At 42.5% G+C, this 18977-nt stretch overlaps 1 protein-coding gene across 1 annotated transcript in view; it reads left to right on the forward strand.

Annotated features, from left to right (window-relative positions):
* The window catches only part of LOC139667359 (trichohyalin-like), a 57417-nt gene that overhangs the window by 314 nt on the left and 38126 nt on the right, over positions 1-18977 (forward strand). The window contains exons 2-11 of the mRNA XM_071546812.1: positions 941-962; positions 2432-2590; positions 3754-3849; positions 4910-5056; positions 6389-6556; positions 8564-8743; positions 14761-14844; positions 15219-15386; positions 15837-15932; positions 17039-17197. Coding sequence (XP_071402913.1) covers positions 941-962; positions 2432-2590; positions 3754-3849; positions 4910-5056; positions 6389-6556; positions 8564-8743; positions 14761-14844; positions 15219-15386; positions 15837-15932; positions 17039-17197 — 1279 coding nt within the window. The remainder of the gene's footprint in view (positions 1-940; positions 963-2431; positions 2591-3753; positions 3850-4909; positions 5057-6388; positions 6557-8563; positions 8744-14760; positions 14845-15218; positions 15387-15836; positions 15933-17038; positions 17198-18977) is intronic.

The following is an 18977-nucleotide window of genomic DNA, read 5'->3' on the forward strand; positions in this document are numbered from 1 at the left end:
CTCACCCTTTAACAACAAGTTTGTGAACATGGGCTACCAAATATGAGGACCAATAGCTTGCAGACATATCCGAGATCTCTCATATGTGCAGCTCAGAGCTGTTTCTCGTTACACACCCGTACACGCAGACACAGTATGATGTGGAAATAGTTTGGTTCAAATTAAAATTCATATTCCAATATAAAGCTTTGGCGGTTGAAGCCTGTGATTCTGTTTGCTAATTTTAGCAGTATCACTATTCTATCATAGCGCTGAAATTAGTTTTCCACCCACTTATTTTATACCCTTTCAATTATACAGATTACCAATGCTGCCAGAGCTTATTGAGCAGTGCTTTTGATTCAAGGGCACACCGGGCCCATTGAGGCACAAGCACCGACAGAGATACACACACAAATACACAAGCACACACCACTTGATCTGCATATCATTATGCTTTTGATCCAGTGCCAAGGTTTCATTGAGCAAGACATCAGAGTCAAATGAAGCGAGCACGTACACAACACCTGTAGGACTTGTGTGTGTGTGTGTGTGTGTGCGTGTGTGTCTGTGTGTGTGTGTGTGTGTTTGTGTGTGTGTGTGTGTGTGTTCGTGCCAACGAGAGAAGCAGCTGTGAAATCTGCACCTGTTTAATTGAATTAGCCTCGTTAATGTATTCACATCGGCTGCCAAAAAAACAGCGTGGCATTAACGAGCTCGTTAGACCAATTAGTTAATTAATTGTCTGTATAGCAGCAGCTTCCCAAAGAGCTGCGTCTTCATTATCTGATGGCTGCCGCCTGTTGGATCATTGAATGAGAGCTGATAATGCATTGCTGTCAACCTACGCCCGTTTCTGTGTGTGTGTGTGTGTGTGTGTGTATGTTTGTGTGTCTCCTCAAATGTCACCTATTTCTGCATATATGACTGACTGTGTTGTGTGTGAGTGTGGTCATTTTAGGTGCAAACGTGTGGAGATACAGGTACGTGCTTGAATGCCGGTGTGTATGCGTTTGTCTGTCTGTGTGTGGCAGGCTCAGAATATGGCGGCCAATATCAGTGTGCATATTGCAGTGAAAGGTTATGTGGGGGCCGTCGCTCCCACAGGTAAAGACAGAGCAGTCCTCCCAGCCACTTTCTAATCTCTCTTTTATTAGAAGTTAATATCTCGCCCGCTCTTTCTCACTCCACACTCCCACCTGCTTAAAAATGGCCCCGCTCCATCTTTTTAATTCAATTATATTAGCCACCCTCTCTCTCTGTCTGTGCCCATAACTCTGCTACTCACCATCTTTCTCTCACACTCAATCTCTCCCTTTTTTTTTCTCTCTCCTCCCGTCTCTTTCCCTCTCACCCCTCCCTCCTTTGTCCTCAAATGTTCCATTTCTATTCGTAATCCTCGATGGAGGATAGACTTCGGCCAATCAAGGATTTGCACAAGCCGCTCTCCTTCTCTCCTCTCCTCCGCCTCGGTGGCGAGAACGTGCGATGGCTAGAAGGAGAGAAAGAAAGGAAAGAGGGGAGGAGGAGGAGAAGAAGGAGGAGGTGGAGGGCAGGAGTTGAGGGGGAGGACCCCAGGGGCGAAACTTTGATTGCTAAAGTAATAAGACTTGATCAGATTGAGGTTTCTCTCTCAATAGGGGCTCTACTAATATGAAGGTCCAAGGCTTAAGCACTCATTTGAAATAAAATCACAAATCTGATATTCTTTCTTCCGGACTTCCAGCCAAGGCCCCATACTCCCCCACTGGAGAATTGAGACTTCACACGGACCAAATGGGAACTTTTAATCATCTCTGATGGTGGCGGATTTGGAGATGAGAAAAATCGCTGTGATGTATTAATTATGTAACAATATTATGGAGTTCTGAAAGTCGAGCGCTGTAAAGACCTTGGGATGTGGGAGGGATTGTGACGGACATTGTGGTCTTTAACTAGCTGACCAGTGAAGTAACAGGACTGAACTGCAGTGGGTGGGATCATGAAAATGTGACTGGAACACAGATGATTTGAGAACCATACTACTACTTTTTTGTCCATTGGTTTACACAGTAGCTTATGTTTGGCTACAATTACAGTTTCAATTCACTGTCATTTCGATGCCATGTTTATAATCCGAACATACCACATTGCAAAAAGTGGATTATCGCTATCGGATCTTCAAGACCCAATATGAGACTGATGAGAACTTTATGCTGTCTGGATGCAATCCCACCACAATGTGCATACAAGCAATGTTACGAGTTTCAGAGGGAGATTGCTGGGATAAAGTAATGCAGACACAGATTAAAATAAATACAGATACAGTAGGCACACAACTGCTATTTTCTGGCCAAATGTTGACATTCAGTGATATGATCTCATTAAAACCAGAATTTTAGAATCAGATCTCGAAATTCATGTCGAAATGAAGTGTAACCATTGCCGTTGTGGTTTTGTGTGTGTGTGTCAGGTCGGTGATCTCCAACAGAAACTCTGGGGTCAGTCTAAAGAGCTGGACGAGGCCCAGCAGCACTACCAGGACAGTATGGAGGACAACGCCCGTCTGCGTGCACGGCTAGACACACACACACTTTCTGCTCACAGCCAGCACCACACACTCACCTCTGAGGTAAGTGTACATGTGTGTGTGTGTGTGTGTGTGTGTGTGTGTGTGTATGGACAGGGTTTCTCCTTGATTAAAATGGGTCTTTGGCGTTGCCTCTGTCGTGAGGGCCAGATGACATCATATGCTAATTTGCATATAAGTGGCATCAGACGTACCGATTTCAGGGTGTTCGCAAGTTTCATCAAGGTGAATCTTTTTGACTTTTTTAATGCCAGTTAGATGAAACAAAGCTACTGAAATTATCATGAAAATGGAAAAAAACGCTGCTTGACTGGCATGATTTCTCATTGAAACGACCAAAAACTCACAACATCTTTAAAAATCATTAAAACTAAACTGAAGACTTAAAAGCTGTATTATTATGTGTATTCAGGGCCTTTTGCAGCATTCATTACTCATTTGAACATGCCCTCCTCAACTTCCCCTTGGCACTTCCCCTTGGGGGATTCCCCTCTGCCATCTTAAGTGCCGTTCCATTACTCTGATAATCCAAGTGAAGTTTCTGAGTTTGACCCTTTTAGAGCTGAGGGAGCGACTCTATGGACTTCAGGAGCACATCTTGCCCAGAATGCATTGGGATCATTCGTAATTCCTGGTGAACCGACATGGCGGAACAAGCGGTATATAAGTGTAACAATATTCTGAGAATTTAATAAGTATTATTTCTTAATGATAACTCATTAAATAACCCATTAAATGTTTAATTATAATTTTTATTAGTATTCGGCCTGTTTCAGGGCAAGTGCGTTCCCTTTCAAATACACATAGGTGCAACATATCACTAAGTACCGAGGGAGTGCCTGTTAAAACAGAGCCACTAAATCTAGCGACAAAGTCCCAGTTGGGAAGCCTTGGCGACACAGCTAATAAAGAGACATCTGCTGCTGTTTCTTCAGCTTTGTGAATTACTGAGTTGTGTCATTAGCACGATCTCTGCTCGTCGAATGGCTGCAGTACGCCAAAGTCTTTGTGTATAATCGTGTGTATGTGAATGTGTGTAACATACCTCCAACCTGTCCCCTGTTGCTTTCTGCGTAGCAAAATAGATGCTTCAATTATCCAAACATCGTATCTAAAATCTTCCTTTGACCATTCCTAACCCTTTATGCATTTCCTCTCCTCCTCATTTACCTTTATTGTTTCGCTCCCTCTCCTGCTCCCTCTAGCTCAGCAGTGCAGTTGGCCGGCTTCATGCTTTGGAGAAGCAGCTGCAGGACAAACAGAAAGAGTTGGAGAGTGCTGCACATAAGGCACGGTCACAAGTACTATATTGCCTTACAAACCTCAGAAGAAACCACTTCACAAGTTCAGAAACACCAATTACACCTCAAGCCTCACCAACCTCATGAGAAATCACTATATATGTTGTAGTAATTAGTAATAAGTACATAAACTCAAAGAGAATAAGTTCCTGTATACAGGGTGTGGTCATGAACACCAAATGATCATATTATACTGAAGTAAATATTGTTGATGACCTATTCCCTTACTACCTAGCTTACAAGGTAATTAGTGGCAGGTTTTAATGCCTTTATTAAACCTCACTAGAGTAGGTTTGGTTATGACAGAGGTGACCTGCTTTCTTGTGATTGTTTGCACTCACTGAGCTCAGAGCCTTTCAGTCCTTTACTAACGCCTTAGACTTTAGCTCAGCTTGTTAATGCACATCCCCTACTTCATGCTTCGCTTGCTTGATAAATACGTTTTTAAAACAGATATGAGTGATGATCGCAATTGCAAAAGGGTTTTTGGCATCATAATTGGATATAATGAGGATACATACAGTATATATTGGATGTAAATTAATGTTGTGGTCTAATAGAATGAATTATAGAGTCAAAAGGAAGGAAGTACTGTTTTTTTTTTAGCTGGTGTCATTGTTTTAACTTGGTTTAACATTGAGGCCAATAACATCTCATTTTATAATGAGCAGTAAACTCTACTCTTTTGCCTCATATTCATTTTTTATCTGACATCCCTCTTGCACTATAGATGGGTTAACAAAAAGTGGACTAACTTTTGCTCTCTGTCCCTATACTTACACATTTAACTGTGCATTTGCAATAAACCCCAATTGGCCCAGTCACTGAAATTTTTACACGTTATGGTCTCAATTTTGTAAAACTTATCTTATTTCCCCGTAGTCCCACTAATACCAGTGGAATATTCAGATAAAAGAGTCATTTTGAGTCAGTGTCCCAGTACTAACTGCCCCGGTGCTTGTAATTCTGACCGTCCATTAGCCACACTGCAGATGAGTTAACTGCATAAAAGACTACCTTCAGCTCACTGTTCCAATACTTCTGATGATATATATACTAGATTGTGTGTCTGGAGAGCTCTCTGAAGGAGGCAGAGGAGAGCTGTGTCGGTGCCAAGACAGAAGTACAGAACCACAGTCTGCTGTTAGAGGAGATGGCCAGAGAGCTGGAGAGACTCTCAGTAGCTGAGAAGGATGCAACACTGCAGGTACCCACTGTGTGTGTGTGTGTGTGTGTGTGTGTGTGTCTGTGTGCGCACATGTATGTCTTTAGTCTGCCTGACCTCCTCACAAATCTTGAATCATCCAGAAAAATGCTGTGCTGGAGGTATGAACCGTGTGTGTGTGTGTGTGTGTGTGTGTGTGTGTGTTGACTGTCTGTGGAGCCTCCTTGCTAATCTAACACAGGGCTCATTTAACACAGTGCTAATGAAGAGGGGCTTTGATTTGGCATGGGGCTCTGAACCACAGGCCCACAAACGCACACACACTCACATTCATAGATGGGGTGAGGAGTTCAACCACTGTCTGCTTCCTTTGAAATAATTAGCCTGTGTCCCCCAAATGTTACTCAAATGCTAATTTATGTACAGTACAGTAACTTACAGTACAATAACACAGTTACTTTGTTCATGTATTTAAGTATAGATTATGTTTGTGTATGTGCGTGTGATGTTTTATGCTGTCCTACTGCAAGGTAAAAGTACTGTATAGTGAGAGTCAATTCTCTATCTGGAGGCTGATGATAAAGCTGTGAGTTAATTTTTAAAATGAAAAATATGTCCATCTAATTTACATGACTTCATGGTAACTAGACCATAAACTTTAAATGACAGTGATTAGACTAAAATGATTTTGAATATTCATCAACGAAAATGTGACAAGAGCTTATTAGGAGACGATGGACTGTGGACACTCAACATGGTTGTTTTACGTTAAATTATATTTGTTCATATTTTGCATATTCTCACCATCTCCCTTGCTTCCATTCAGCCCAGTCCAGCTCTCATATCCCTATTTCGTGCACAGAGATTCACAAAACTATTTGGGAACTTTTAGTAGTGCCTATTGCAGCCAATATATAGTACATAAATGCGCCAAAGAAATACAAGGACAAAATATGATTGACATGGAGTTGAAGAGTTGAAGTTGAAGAGCTTCTTTTGTTTGTCCTTGTGGTGTGTGCATAGATAGGTAGATCCAATAGGCAGTAGTATGTATGGGAACTGCACTTCAAAAAAAAATTGTTCACAAGATCATGATCCTTACTTTGATGTCTGTTATTTGGCAAAGTGCAAAAAAGTGCAAAGTACAGTGCAGACTTTTTGGCCTACCTGCTAGAGACTAAAGCCAGACAAAAATTAAAGTTGGATAGAACGACAAAAGTATAAATTTTAGTCAAAGACCAAGACTTGAAAAGAAAATCAGAAATTTCTGGCATATATACAGTATGTCTACGTAAATGATTTGCTTTTGTGTGTGTGTGTGTGTTTTGCTTTTGTGTGTGTGTGTGTGTGTGTGTGTGTGTGTGTGTGTGTTAGGTAAAAGAGCGTGAGAAGCGTGTGAGGCACCTGGACCAGGATGTGGTTGCTTTGCGAACCACACAGGACTCCCTGAAGAGAACCTTGGCTATGAAGGAGAAACACACACAACAGCTGGTCCAAGACAACTCACAGCTCAAAGACAGCCTGGCTGCACTGCAGAGCAACGTGGGTAACACACACACACACACACACACACACGAGGGAAGCTCTCCTTCTTAAATAAGGAACAGAGTTGGGCAACCTTCTCTAAATCAAATCCAGTCAGGTACATCGGGGAATTCTCTTCATTTTTTACTTCCTTCACACTTAATCATCCCTCCTTCTTCTCCTCCTCCTCCGCCCTCCCTCTCTCGCCCTCTCTCCATATTTAATAACTCATCGCCACCATCTTAGCTCCGCAGAGGCTTGGCTCATTGTACAATAAAGAACCATGTTCGTTTGAATATCACTTAGCCATGAGAGAAGGAGCGAGAGAGCGGGGGAGGGGTTAAATCTTGTTTTTGTTTCTCTCTTTTGTCCTTTAATTATATTTTTCTCCTGTGCTTTCTGTTCACTTTCTTTCTTTCTTTATTGCGCTCTCTTTCTCTCCCTCCTGCTCTCTCTCCTCTCCCTTGTCCAGTCTCCCCCTTCCCCCATTGAGAACCAATGGTAATGAATGGGAACATTAAAGAGTCATACTCATGATGAATAGAATGGCCTTTAGGTTTCTCTCTTTGTTCTTTCTCTCTCTCTTTCTTAGTCTTTCTCTTTTCTTATTCTTCTCTCTCTCTTTCTCTCTCCCTCTCTCTCTCTCACTCTCTCTCTCCCTCTCTCTCTGAGCCCCTCTAGGTAAATCAGAGAATTGGCAGTGATGTGTTTTAGGCTCAAATTAACCCATTTACGGTGTCCTTGACCAAACCAAGTCATCCGTCTGCGACTAGTGTTTCAGTAGTGTGGGTGCCGGCTGGCCGACTAAATGAAGTATATTCAACATTACGGCATATGGGTTCCATATTTCACTTGGGTTAAGGTACATTTGAGACATTCTCTTAGATGACTACTCATATTTTTAACACTTTATGTTGTCACTTTACTGAAACTAACTTAATTTTTCCGTGACCTTACTGACGTCATTCATGTATTCGGAAATTCTGCAGTTTAAGCGTGAAAATTTTAGCATTGGGATTTCCTAGTGGTTCAGTGGGCTGGGGAACAATCTGTACTTGCAGTGTCACAAGTTTGACTGTTTGACTATCTAACAAAGCAGAAAAAGTATTAAAAAAAAACCCAGATAAAAAGAGTTTGTTTCTGTCGGAATTTGTTTCATTTGCCAAATACCAGGGGTGCAGAAGGAGTTATGCACAAGGACACCTAGTCAGCTGGTGCGGACACATTATCAGACAGTTATACAATACAGGGTTGACTCACTAGGTGCAGGACAAAACATAACATGACCTCACATATAGTGCAAACAAGATGTACTGTACTGGCAGTAGACTAAACACTACTAATTCAACCTTCACAGCCAAAGAATTACTGCTGTGGAGCAGCATTGGTATAGTCTCAGATGTGCAGAATACAACTAGGTTTATAGCCTGAATAGCTAATGACAGTGTCCATTTGCAGATTAACAGGGTTCAGTCAGTCTGTCACTCCAGGTTGATCCAAATTTAAGAAATGTAGTGTTTCCGTGGGACCCATGTTAATCAAAGCACGTTGCTTCACTTGTCCTATGGAGACCCACAAGAAAAAAGCTCACGACTCACTGTGTCCCCTGACCCCAAGTTTAAGAAACACTAGTCTAAAGTTAGTGTCCTACAACTTTATGATGTGTAGTCTAGCAGTTTTATTGGCCCCCAGTCAAACCAGTTAACTGGAGGGTTCCCCAGCCTGGCACAAAGCCTTTATGATGTTCCCATTCACTGCCATGGAGACGAGGGCCGGCCAGCACTCTCATCTCCTTCTGCTAGTATCTATTCCTGTTCTCTCCTGTCTCTCTTCCTCTGCCTCAATCTCTCTGTAGCTGCTTGTCCATCTCTGCCGGTCTCTCTCTCTCTCTCTCTCTCTCTCTCTCTCTCTCTCTCTCCCTCTCTTTCCCTCTCACACTTTATGAAACACTAGACATATTCACTCCTTATCTCTCTCCCTCTCTCTCTCTACCTCTGCCCCCCAACCCTCTCACCCATCTCCTAGCTCCAGACCAGTGAGTGTATGGTCAGTGACATCAGTGAGACCCTGGATCAGGTCAAAACGAGTCTGAACCACGAGAGACAGCAGAGACAGCAGATCCAGGACCAGCTCCACCCGGCCAACCAAGAAGTGGAGCGCCTGCAGCAGGAACTGACTCATGTGCGTCACGCCGCCGAAAAGAAGGTATTCACTTTCTTCATTCAAACAGTCAGTAGTCAAATCATCAGCATCTCACGGAAGCCTTGCTTGTCCAATTTTGCCGTTTTGTCATAATAATTAAACTGAGACAAGCTCTGTTGATTTCCCCGTTGTCAGCCATGTGTTTTTGACATTGTACGATGCATTATCAGTGGGTTCGCTCGCTCACAAGGTCAAGAAACATTTTCTACACAAGGCGGACAATGTCAGCCACAAAAAAGGTGAAATTGGAAATGCACAATTTCTACAGGACAGAGATGAAATGTAATATTCACTTTAATGTAATGCATTGTCTTTTCCCACAATGGAGCTGATAAGAGGGGTCATACAGGTGAGGGATTCATTCAAATATTCAATTTTCAAATGTAATATTCACTGTGACAGAATGCATTGTCTATTTCTACAATGGTGCTGATAATACGGTTTTAGATAATGGGTAATGGGATGTTCTGATATTTAGAGCCTTATTAAAAAACACACTTTGAACAAAGACAGACTTGACTAAAATGTGAATTGTTCTGCTCAAATAGGATTTCTTTTTTCAATAGGTGGGTGGACTGGAGTGAAAAGCAACAATTATATGTTTATATGTTTTTAGAGACAGTGGGTACGTATGTGTTTTCAGACGTTTTATGTTCTGCACTTTTAATGTGATATACCAAATGTATATGCTAGGGTAAGTGCTATAGTGGTTTGTATTTAACCTTCGCTTAACCAGTTTAGCCCTGTTGAGATCAAAGATATTTTTCACAAGATTATGAAGTAGTGCACTGGTTTCAAGCCTTGTCGCTGTCAAGTCTCTTCACTGGCAATACAATGAAATCCACAGTTGATTTTGTGGGTTATTATCACTAAGGCTACTGTTACAACATTCAGTTCTGTTTTTAGACTGCTAATCCGAAAGGCTATACATGTTTTATAGCTAACGTTATATGGATTTAGGAGCGCTTTGGTAAAATAGCATCTTTTAATTCCAGTTTCCTGAATATTTTTCTGACCTCTTTTAATCTGTACGTAGCAGACATTTGTGTCCTGATGCAGACTTTGAAAAACTCTGGAGCAGTGGATGTTAATGTAGTTGTCAACCCACAAGATGTAGGCAAAAGCACTGTGATTTCCTGAGTGGGCCCCAAGCATAAGACCTGTAGGATGAGCCATGATGAATAGAACTGTCTAAGATATTTCTATGTGTTTGTGCATGTGTGCGTGTGTGCATATGTGCGCATCCATTTGTATGTGTGTAGTTTTGTATGTAAGCGTATGTGTAGTAGTGGATGTATATGCAATCAAGTATGTATGTGAAAGTGTGCATATCCATGTGTGTATTTGTGTGTGTGTGTGTGTGTGTGTGTGTGTCTTTGATGTTTGGATTGGTTAAGTCAACAGTCGGACCATTACTCTCTCTGTCCAGAGATCTGGTTTCTGCTCCACATCTGGCCCTGCTTTACCCACCAAAACTGCTGTTTCTCTGATCTATTACACACACACACACACATACACACACACACACCACTGTCCATATCCTGATGGAATGAGGTGTGTGTGAGCGAGTGCATAATTGCAAGTGTATGTGCATGTGTGTGTGTGTGCGCGCATACAAGTGAAAGCGAGAGAACAGTATTAAGTATTTTCCTCTGCTGCTCCAAATGTCCTAACATTAGCACAGCTGAACAAATAATGTCAACACTCTCTCCTTCATCTGAAATGTACTCTGCTGTTCCTCTCTGTCTCTCTCTCTCTCTTACTCACTCCCCCTCGCTCTCTTAGACTAGATTCATACTTGAATGTCATTGTTGAGAAGAAAGTCATTTCACAGTTTGAGAGTGGTCTCTCACCTTTTTTAGTATTCTTATTTATTCAGACAGTTGGGAAGTAGACAGGGAGATGGAGTCGGGGAGATACAGCTGAGACCAGTGGAGGCTCACATGTGGTTCCAGAGGCCGACCACTTGACCACGAGACTATCTTTGGGAAAGGTTTGACATTTCTTTAGGCCAGTCACTGAAAATTAGGGATGCACTGACTTTGATTCTGATTTTACAACAATATGATGGGCCGATCACTGTTCCAATCACTGATTGAAGTGATTTTACCCAGACTTTTTGCTAACCGTGGTACATTTGTGTTGTGCAGATTGCATGTCATTGCTAGCCTAACCATGTGTAAATAAATCATAGTTTTCATGCAAACATAGTTATTACATGTTAGGGTGTTGCTTGATGACTGAGGTGCTTACCTTACATGCTGCTGGTGCCGCATAAAAGGTTTTCATTGAGGCAGCATAGGCTGTGCCTTCTGTCCAATACATTAATCTGTTTCTAATCATGTATTATAAACAATACTTGAAATATGTTTTACACATTTTTCATATTTTCTGTCATGTATTCGCTGGGTTTCGTGACCGGCAGTTGAAATGGTGCTTGACCGATCACTGATGACCTATTTAGGACGTCTGCTGGCCGATTATGATCGGTGGCTGATTGATCACTGCATCCCTACAGAAAACAATTGCCAATGTGTTCGCCAGGAAAAAGTGAAGTAATTACCAAAAGGTTTTTGTGTAGCACACCACGAAAAAAAAAGACAAATGGAAATGCCCTAAAAGAAGCAGCCGATGTTTGTTCTTTTTTCCTCTAACAATCTGCATTTTTTTAAGCATGAGCTCCTCTTTACTGTCTGTTTCTCTCTTTTCCTGCCTTTCTCTGTATCTCTCCTTCCCTCTGGTACTCTCTCTCTGTCTTTTTCTCGCTCTCTTTCTCTCCATCTCTCTCACTTGTGCACACACATCATGCAGACGGCCATATGTTTCTGTAGTTAAACATGCGGTTTAACTGTTGTGCTTGTCCAGACTCCCCCCACTGCGGGACTTGACTGTAGTGAAGCCATTAACATGACAAGAGGCTTTGTCTCTTGGAGGGGTCTGCCTCATCTTCCCAGACCAGAGAAACACACACTGCTCTCTGGAGGCTTCTCTTTTAAACGCTCCGGTCATAAATGTACACAGGGAGGAGTAAAGGAGGGAAGGAGGGAATGAGCGAGACAGAGGGAGGGATTTGGAGGGAGAGAGATGGAAAAGGGAGAGAGGCCATGGGAGGTAGAGAGGGAGAGAAGGAGGGAGGGAGAAGCCTGTGTAGCACAATGGGTCGAGTATGGCATTCACAACAGATTAGGCTGGGGACGCGCTGCACTACATGACTTTCAGGTCAGTCATAGCCACGATTTGGCAATCATGACCGATTTTTCAAGATCGGACAGTCGGCGCTAGTTTGGGAAGGTCGCACTGGACAATCAGCACAGAGGATCTTGTCATGAGCGAGGGGCAAGGACTAAAATCTCTTGTCTCCCTTCACGGCCAAAATAATTTTTAACATGTTTGATTTTTACAACTCAAGTCAGAAAATGTCCAACAAGACCAGCAACAGCCAATGAAAGCTGTACGCGAGAGAAGGAAAATGATACAAAAAGTGTGTAAAGAAAAATGATCCATCTCCATGCTTGTTTCGGTTCCATTTTTGTTGCAGTGTGAGAGCTTGTGTTTTCACAGGATTGTGGGGTTACTCATCAAGTAAACAAGTGTGCGTGCTTCTACGATGAAAAAAACAATTGTATGAATGCCAGTCGTTCAGTGTGATGTCCAATCTTTTCGCACAGAGTTAAGTCGTGTAGTGTGCCTCCTGCCTCCCCACTGGGACCTCAGCATGCACCCATGCTTCTATGAAGCGCGTTGGATAGAAGAATTCAAGTTGCATGTTATTAGAAAGGGACACAGAGAGAGAGAGAGAGAGAGGGCAAGAAAGGAGAGAGAAAGATAAGTACAGTGTAAGGTAAGTGGTATTGTGGCAGGTTGTTTAAACCTTCCAGGTTGGACTTGGACAAACATCGCTCCTTGCTCACAATACTTTACACGAATAGCCAACTATCAGAATAGCCTACCGATTTTTCTCTCTCCTCTTTCTCTGTTGATCTTGCTCATTGCTCATTTCTTTTCTTGCCTTGCCATCTCTCCCTTTCATCCCCCTCCCTCACCCCCTCTCCCACCCCCCCAACTGTTCAAATATTATTTTTCCCCCTCCTGTCGTCCTCTCCCCCTTTTCTTTTTTTTTTTTCCTCCCTCTCTTTATCTTGTCATTGCCTGTCAGTAGGGATTTTATCTGGTACTGAGTGTTGTCTGTGTGTGTGTGCGCGAACGCATTGAGACTGAGATACACTTAAGAGCTCATTGATTTAAAAATACCTTCGATATTGGAGGTCCCCTCCCGCAGATTCGTTCAGGAGCTTATCACACACACACATACGCATAGAGGCACGCATACACCAAAGCTCCACTCTAAAGTTTCTCCTTAAACTTAGTGATTGACCTAGTTAGCGTGTCGTTTTGACAAGTCGTCTGTTTTGACACGACATCCTCCGGTGTTTATCAACATCCATTCTGCCTATCACACACTCACATTGGGAATACACACACACACACACACACTTACACACACACACACATACATACAAAGATGAATCTAGCTAAGATTTAAAAATTGCCAGCAAGTTGAGTGTTGTATGTGCTCTGGGTAAGTGGTGTTGCACTTGTGACATGGATGAACGCTCTGGTCATGCTTTTGTGCGTGTGTGAGTGTGTGTGTGTGTGTGTGTGTGTGTGTGTGTGTGCGCACGTCTACGTCCATATGCCTTCCTCCATCTGCTGTCTACGGAATGCAAAGCACACATTATCCTTGTCCAGGATACAGGTCTATGCGTCAGTGTGTGTGTGTTTACGCGAGCGCTCATTTGTGAGTTGGCCGTTGCGTGCATGGCAGTGTGTGTGCAGTGCAGTTTTTCCTCCCCTTGCCGTAGCTCAGGTTCAGTGTGCTTAGTGAGCCTGGCTGCTGACAACCAGAGGTGGGAGGTCAAAGAGCCAAGTTAACTCCATCAATCCCCCTGGACAGTTACAAACGAGCCCTCAACTCTGGTCAAAACAATCCCTGGATCATACTGGATGGGTAGAAGGAGGGGAAAGAGGGGAGGGGTGGGGGTGGGGGGTGGGGGGGGGTGAGAGAAACGGAGGGAGAAAGGGAGGACACAGGAGGGCAAGGCAGGAGAGGTGAGATGTGCAGTCGAGAGAGAGAGAGAGAGAGAGAGAAACTGAAGAAGCTGAAAACATTTCCCCAGCAAACTTGTGGGAGAAAAAGAAAATATGCATAAAATCAAATGCGTCCTTGTGCACTCACACCCACGCCGATGCACACACAGAATTGCACACACACACACACACACACATCCAGTGTGGAACTGAAGTGGGTAATTAGGGAAGGTCACCAAGGAAACAGACAAACACAAACAGTCATCAGACATAGTCTATACTCAAGAGAAGCATAAACAACCGTTTCTATCTACGTAGCGTCATCCACCCACCACCGCTATCTCACACACAAACACGATAACAAGACTGGAATATTTTAGCACAGTTTTTGTAAACAGTGACCCAAGTTAGCCTTTGTGTTTCCTGAGATACTGTTTGTATAGCCATTAGGGCTGAGAGGTACCATGACGGTCTTTAAACTGCTGGTGCATTCTCACAGTATCAGCAACAACAGTATCAATATTTTATTGCTCTTTTAAATCCTGTAATATGGACATAGGAATATTATAGGCAATTTTGAATGAAAGCAAAAATATGACCCTTTTGCTACAAAAAAATGAAGATGAAGATGTTGCAAGTGTAATTTGTATTCCAAAAGAAATACCATCAAACGCCATTACACCATGAAAAAAAAAAAAATCTGATATATTTTGGCCATTTTATCTATCCATACTCTCTGATATATTTTGATGTTATTTTTTATTTTCTTGACAGAAATATTGGGTTTGATGGTAGTGTCATGTTTATCCTGAAAACTTTGGTTGATGAAGCCCTAAATTATATGTTGAATCTTTGAATCTCGAGTCTTTATTTGGGAAATGGAGTTGCCGCTGAGGTTGATAATAGAAAGTTATCTTTTCGATGTCTTCCAGATTCAGAAAAGGAAGGTGAAGATGTGTGCCCTCCTCAAGGAGCTGACAGAGAGTAAGAAGCAGCACTCTGAATGTCAGAAAGGGGTAAGGACAACGGCTCCATCATTCACTGAAACAGATGTGATTCATTTTCATGTTAATAGAATTTTCATTTATTCATTTGCTCAAATTTAATTGTTGATTACACTATCAAATATTGAATACAGAATCAATATAGTCATGCAACTTGTGTATAGTACATCAGTTTTTGTGTGGGATAGATCTTGGAATGAACTTGATTTTATCAGTTTTGCTTTGTTTGGTTTTCTTTAGATTTTAGAGTCGTACATTTTCATATTTTTTGTAAGTTTTCATTTATTGTTTTCATACTGTGGGTGTTGTGAAGCCCTTTGAGACTGCCACAGTGATTAAGGACTGTAAAAAATAGACATGACTCGATGTTATTGCGTATTTCCCAGTTGCTCAGTACAGAGAGTGTTTTGGCGCGACTGCGTAAAGAGCGGGACGAGCTGAGAGCCAAGATGGAGGAGCGGAGCAGGGAGTGTGTCGGCCTCAGCCAGACCAAGGAGAGACTGGAGACTGACTTGGCTCTGAGCCACGAGAAACACCACACCGCTCACCTGGAGGTCCATCTCTTTGTGTCCGTGTGTGTGGTTGTACATGTGTTTGTGAACCTCATGTATCCGAGCTTAACATTTCTCAACCAACCGTTTAATGGGTTGAGAATGCTAAAATATATAATTTATTGGAGTATTATTTCTTAATACAAATAAGTAATCAAAATGCAAAAGAATAGGCACAGAACTAATTCCAGTCACATTTCTGACTTTGAATGAGCTAAAGTCCAAAATTCTAATGCATTTCAGTATTTTGAATATTGAGTTTTCATAAATTGGGTTCTCCTATATGTCCATCCATCCTCATTTGTTTGCTAATGTGTCGATAAGTAAGCTGTTGATAATACTTGTTATTTTCCTTTTTGGGTTCATTATTTAATGATTTTTATTTGTAATTTGTAGAGGTCTTTGCCTCACATTTTCAAGTGTGTGTGTGTGTGTGTGTGTGTGTGTGTTTAGGTTAGAAGCAGAGATCAGTTAATCCTACAGCTGAGAGCAGAAATGAAGACAGCTGAACAGAAGCATCAAGGGACACAGGAAGAGGTATGTCAGCTTGTGTGTGTCTGTATGTTGATTTGTTTATTTCCTATCATCTGTATCTTTTTGTGTGCTAGCACATGTCTGGGCTTAGCTCTGTGCGTCTGTGCATTCTTGTCTTCGTATGTGTGACTTGAGTGTGTATCTTTGAGTTTTCTGCCGGTCCATGAAAAGACTGAAAAATGCTCAAAATAAATTATCTAAATTCAAGGCCTTTAAAAGTATTAAAATGTCGTAAATACATTTATTATAGTTATTTTTTTCACCACACAATGACAGATTTCTTTGTCTACTCTTAGAATAATACAAAAACAGTTAGTAGTACAATATGCAAAGCATCTCAAAATATGTTTTTTGTTATTTTTTTTTCATTGTATCTTTACTAAACTTTACTAAATGCAATTGCCCTTCATTAACAATTAATTTCCTGTTATACTGTTTTTTATATTGCCCTTTAATAGTTTCAATTGGAAATAGGTTGGTTTTGCCAGCTTTGTTTCTCAATTTGTCTTAAATTCAATTCCAGGTAGTATTAAAAAGGTGTTAAAATCTTAAATTTGGCTTTTTGAAACCAGCAGATACCCCGATCTTTCTATTTTGATTTTTTTTGTTACTCATATACTGAGGCTAGGTTGAGTTTTTTTCCAGCAATGCCCTGCTTTACACCCACAGAGTTGTACACATTCACTCCAGGGAAGGGCCCAGTGCAGCAGAAGTTTACTACTACCGTCGGCTACTGAGCAGCTCCACTAAAGCAGTGGGAGGTGCAGCACCTTGCTCAAAGGCTCCTCGACAGCTGTTGCTAAGGAAAGGGAAATCATTACTCATTCACGTCCGCTGCCCACATTTTCCCAGCTGGTCCTGGGACTAAACTGGGAAACTTTCTGACTCAAGCCTGCTTCCCTTACTTTTAGGCTACTGCCGCCCCCTCTATGCCTTTTTCTGTGTGTCTGTGTGTGTGTGTGTGTGTGTATGCACACATATGCTTGCATAAAGTCGCTTCAGTTCCATTGCCATTTTTTTCCTCTCTGTCTCTCTCTCTCTCTCTCTCTTTCTCTCTTTCTCTCTCTCTCTCTCTCTCTCTCTCTCTCTATCTCTCTCTCTCTCTATCTCTCCTGGTCTAGATGGAGGCCGAGGTGAGACGTTTGAACCGAAAGGTCAGAGGTCACCAGGAAGAGGCCTGTCAGTTAAGGGAACAGGTCAGAGATAGGGAGGGTCTTAGAGACCAGATGGAGAAAGAACGACAGCAGCTACACAACCAGCTCTCTATCAGTCAGCAACAGGTGAGGAAGACCCCCTTTCCTTTCCTTTCCTTTCCTTTCCTTTCCTTTCCTTTCCTTTCCTTTCCCTCTCTTTCTACCATTACTCTTCTCCATCTTCCTTCCAGGTGAAGTGTCATGCGGAATCCATAGATCAGTTGAACTCTGACCTGGAAGCTGTGAAACAGGCTCACGAGTCTGATGCCGAACGCTGGAGCCAGAGGAACTTCCTGCTTCACAGCCAATTGGAGCAGACCAACTCTGAGCTCAGCCAAACACAGGACAGGCTTAAAGAGCGAGAGTCCGAGGTTATGGAGCTCAAGGAGAGCTTGAGTCGGGCCAAGGCTGGGCAGCATGAGGCTGCGGAGAAGGTGAGGTTTGTTTCCCTCTGTCAGTCAGTTAATCCAATGAACAAGACAAAAAGCCTGATGCATTTGCGTGATTCTAACTGAATGTGAGTGATCTAAATCACACTAGACAAAGAAGTAGTCACAATCTTCTGCCAGGAAAACATAAAAACTGACCCGTTCACAGCAGCCAAGCTTACATTCGCAGTCAGCTTACATATATCCCCGTCTACATCATCTGAATTACCAAACAAGACAAGATGACCCTGTTCGTCAACCTCTCACATCCAATTGGACCCAAAGACGAATACAGAGAGTGAAAGATAGCACAACAGATTGAGAAAAAAAAGCAGAGGAGAATCAAGTCATTAGCAACCCAGAGTTGCCTCGGAGCATCATGTGACAGCTGTGAATAGCCAAACGGCAGGCCAAATGAGTTCGTCAGGTCGGGAGGGTCAAAGCGATGTGTTTTCCATCATATTTAATGAGGGTTGTTTGTTTCTCCAAAGCACAAGCTCCTGATTATGGTCACAAGAAAGCCATGGTGTTCCCATTAAGCCTCATTATGAAGCCCTTTCATCCGGCGGCAAAAAGAAAATGCTTAATCCACCATTATTATTTGGACAGTAAGGTAGCAGATACATTAAAGGGAAAGTAATGCTGTGACGGAGAGAGAGAAAGTTGCATGTGGTCATAATAGGTCAAATTGGCATGTGACATCTCACTTGATATCACGTGTGTGTGTGTGTGTGTGTGAGACTTTAAAACTGTTTGCTCGCCTTGGGTAAAACATGCACCTTCACACTTGATTAAAAATAACGAGTGTAGAGGGGAACGGCTGAGTCAGCGGTTTCATACAGTGGGCACACACACACACAGGTTGTTTAGTTTTTGTTAAAGTGCAGAGTCAAAATTGATAGGGCCCTTTTCCTCCTTGTCATTCCTCTCCTCTCTTCTCCTCTCCTCCCCTCTCCTCTCCTCTCCTCCTTCCTCACATCTCCAGCCCATTCCTCTCCCATCTACTCCTTTCCCATCCCTCTCTCCCTCGCTCTCCTCCCTCGCTCTCCTTTGCTGTCATTTTGCATGAACACGTCTCCTCGTCGGTTATGCTACCTAGCATTAGTCTTAGATGGACCCAGCTAATCCCTGGTTAAACCGGACTGCAGCGAACCACTGAAACCTAACTAGTCGGCTGTCATTAGCTGTAAACCCTCATGTTCTGATCCATGGTGGGATTAATGTGGATGAACTCCAGCTGAGTGTTAGACCGGGCTTAACTCTCTCACCCTCTCCCCTCGAAAGGTGAGCTACAGTAGGAGGCTCAGTGTAACACCAGGATTAAGTCTGGTTTCACTTCCTGGGTTCCCCTCTCATTATGACAGAGGTTACTGTAGAGCAGTACAATATATTACACCACACTAGTCAACATGGTGTCAGTGCATAGTTTCACCACATAC

Source organism: Centroberyx affinis, unplaced genomic scaffold (genome assembly GCF_046629955.1).
Source record: "Centroberyx affinis isolate AG114_WGS23_722 - 3 ecotype Tasmania unplaced genomic scaffold, CSIRO-AGI_Caff_v1 ptg005464l_1, whole genome shotgun sequence".
In the NCBI taxonomy this organism is placed as follows: Eukaryota; Metazoa; Chordata; class Actinopteri; order Beryciformes; family Berycidae; genus Centroberyx; species Centroberyx affinis.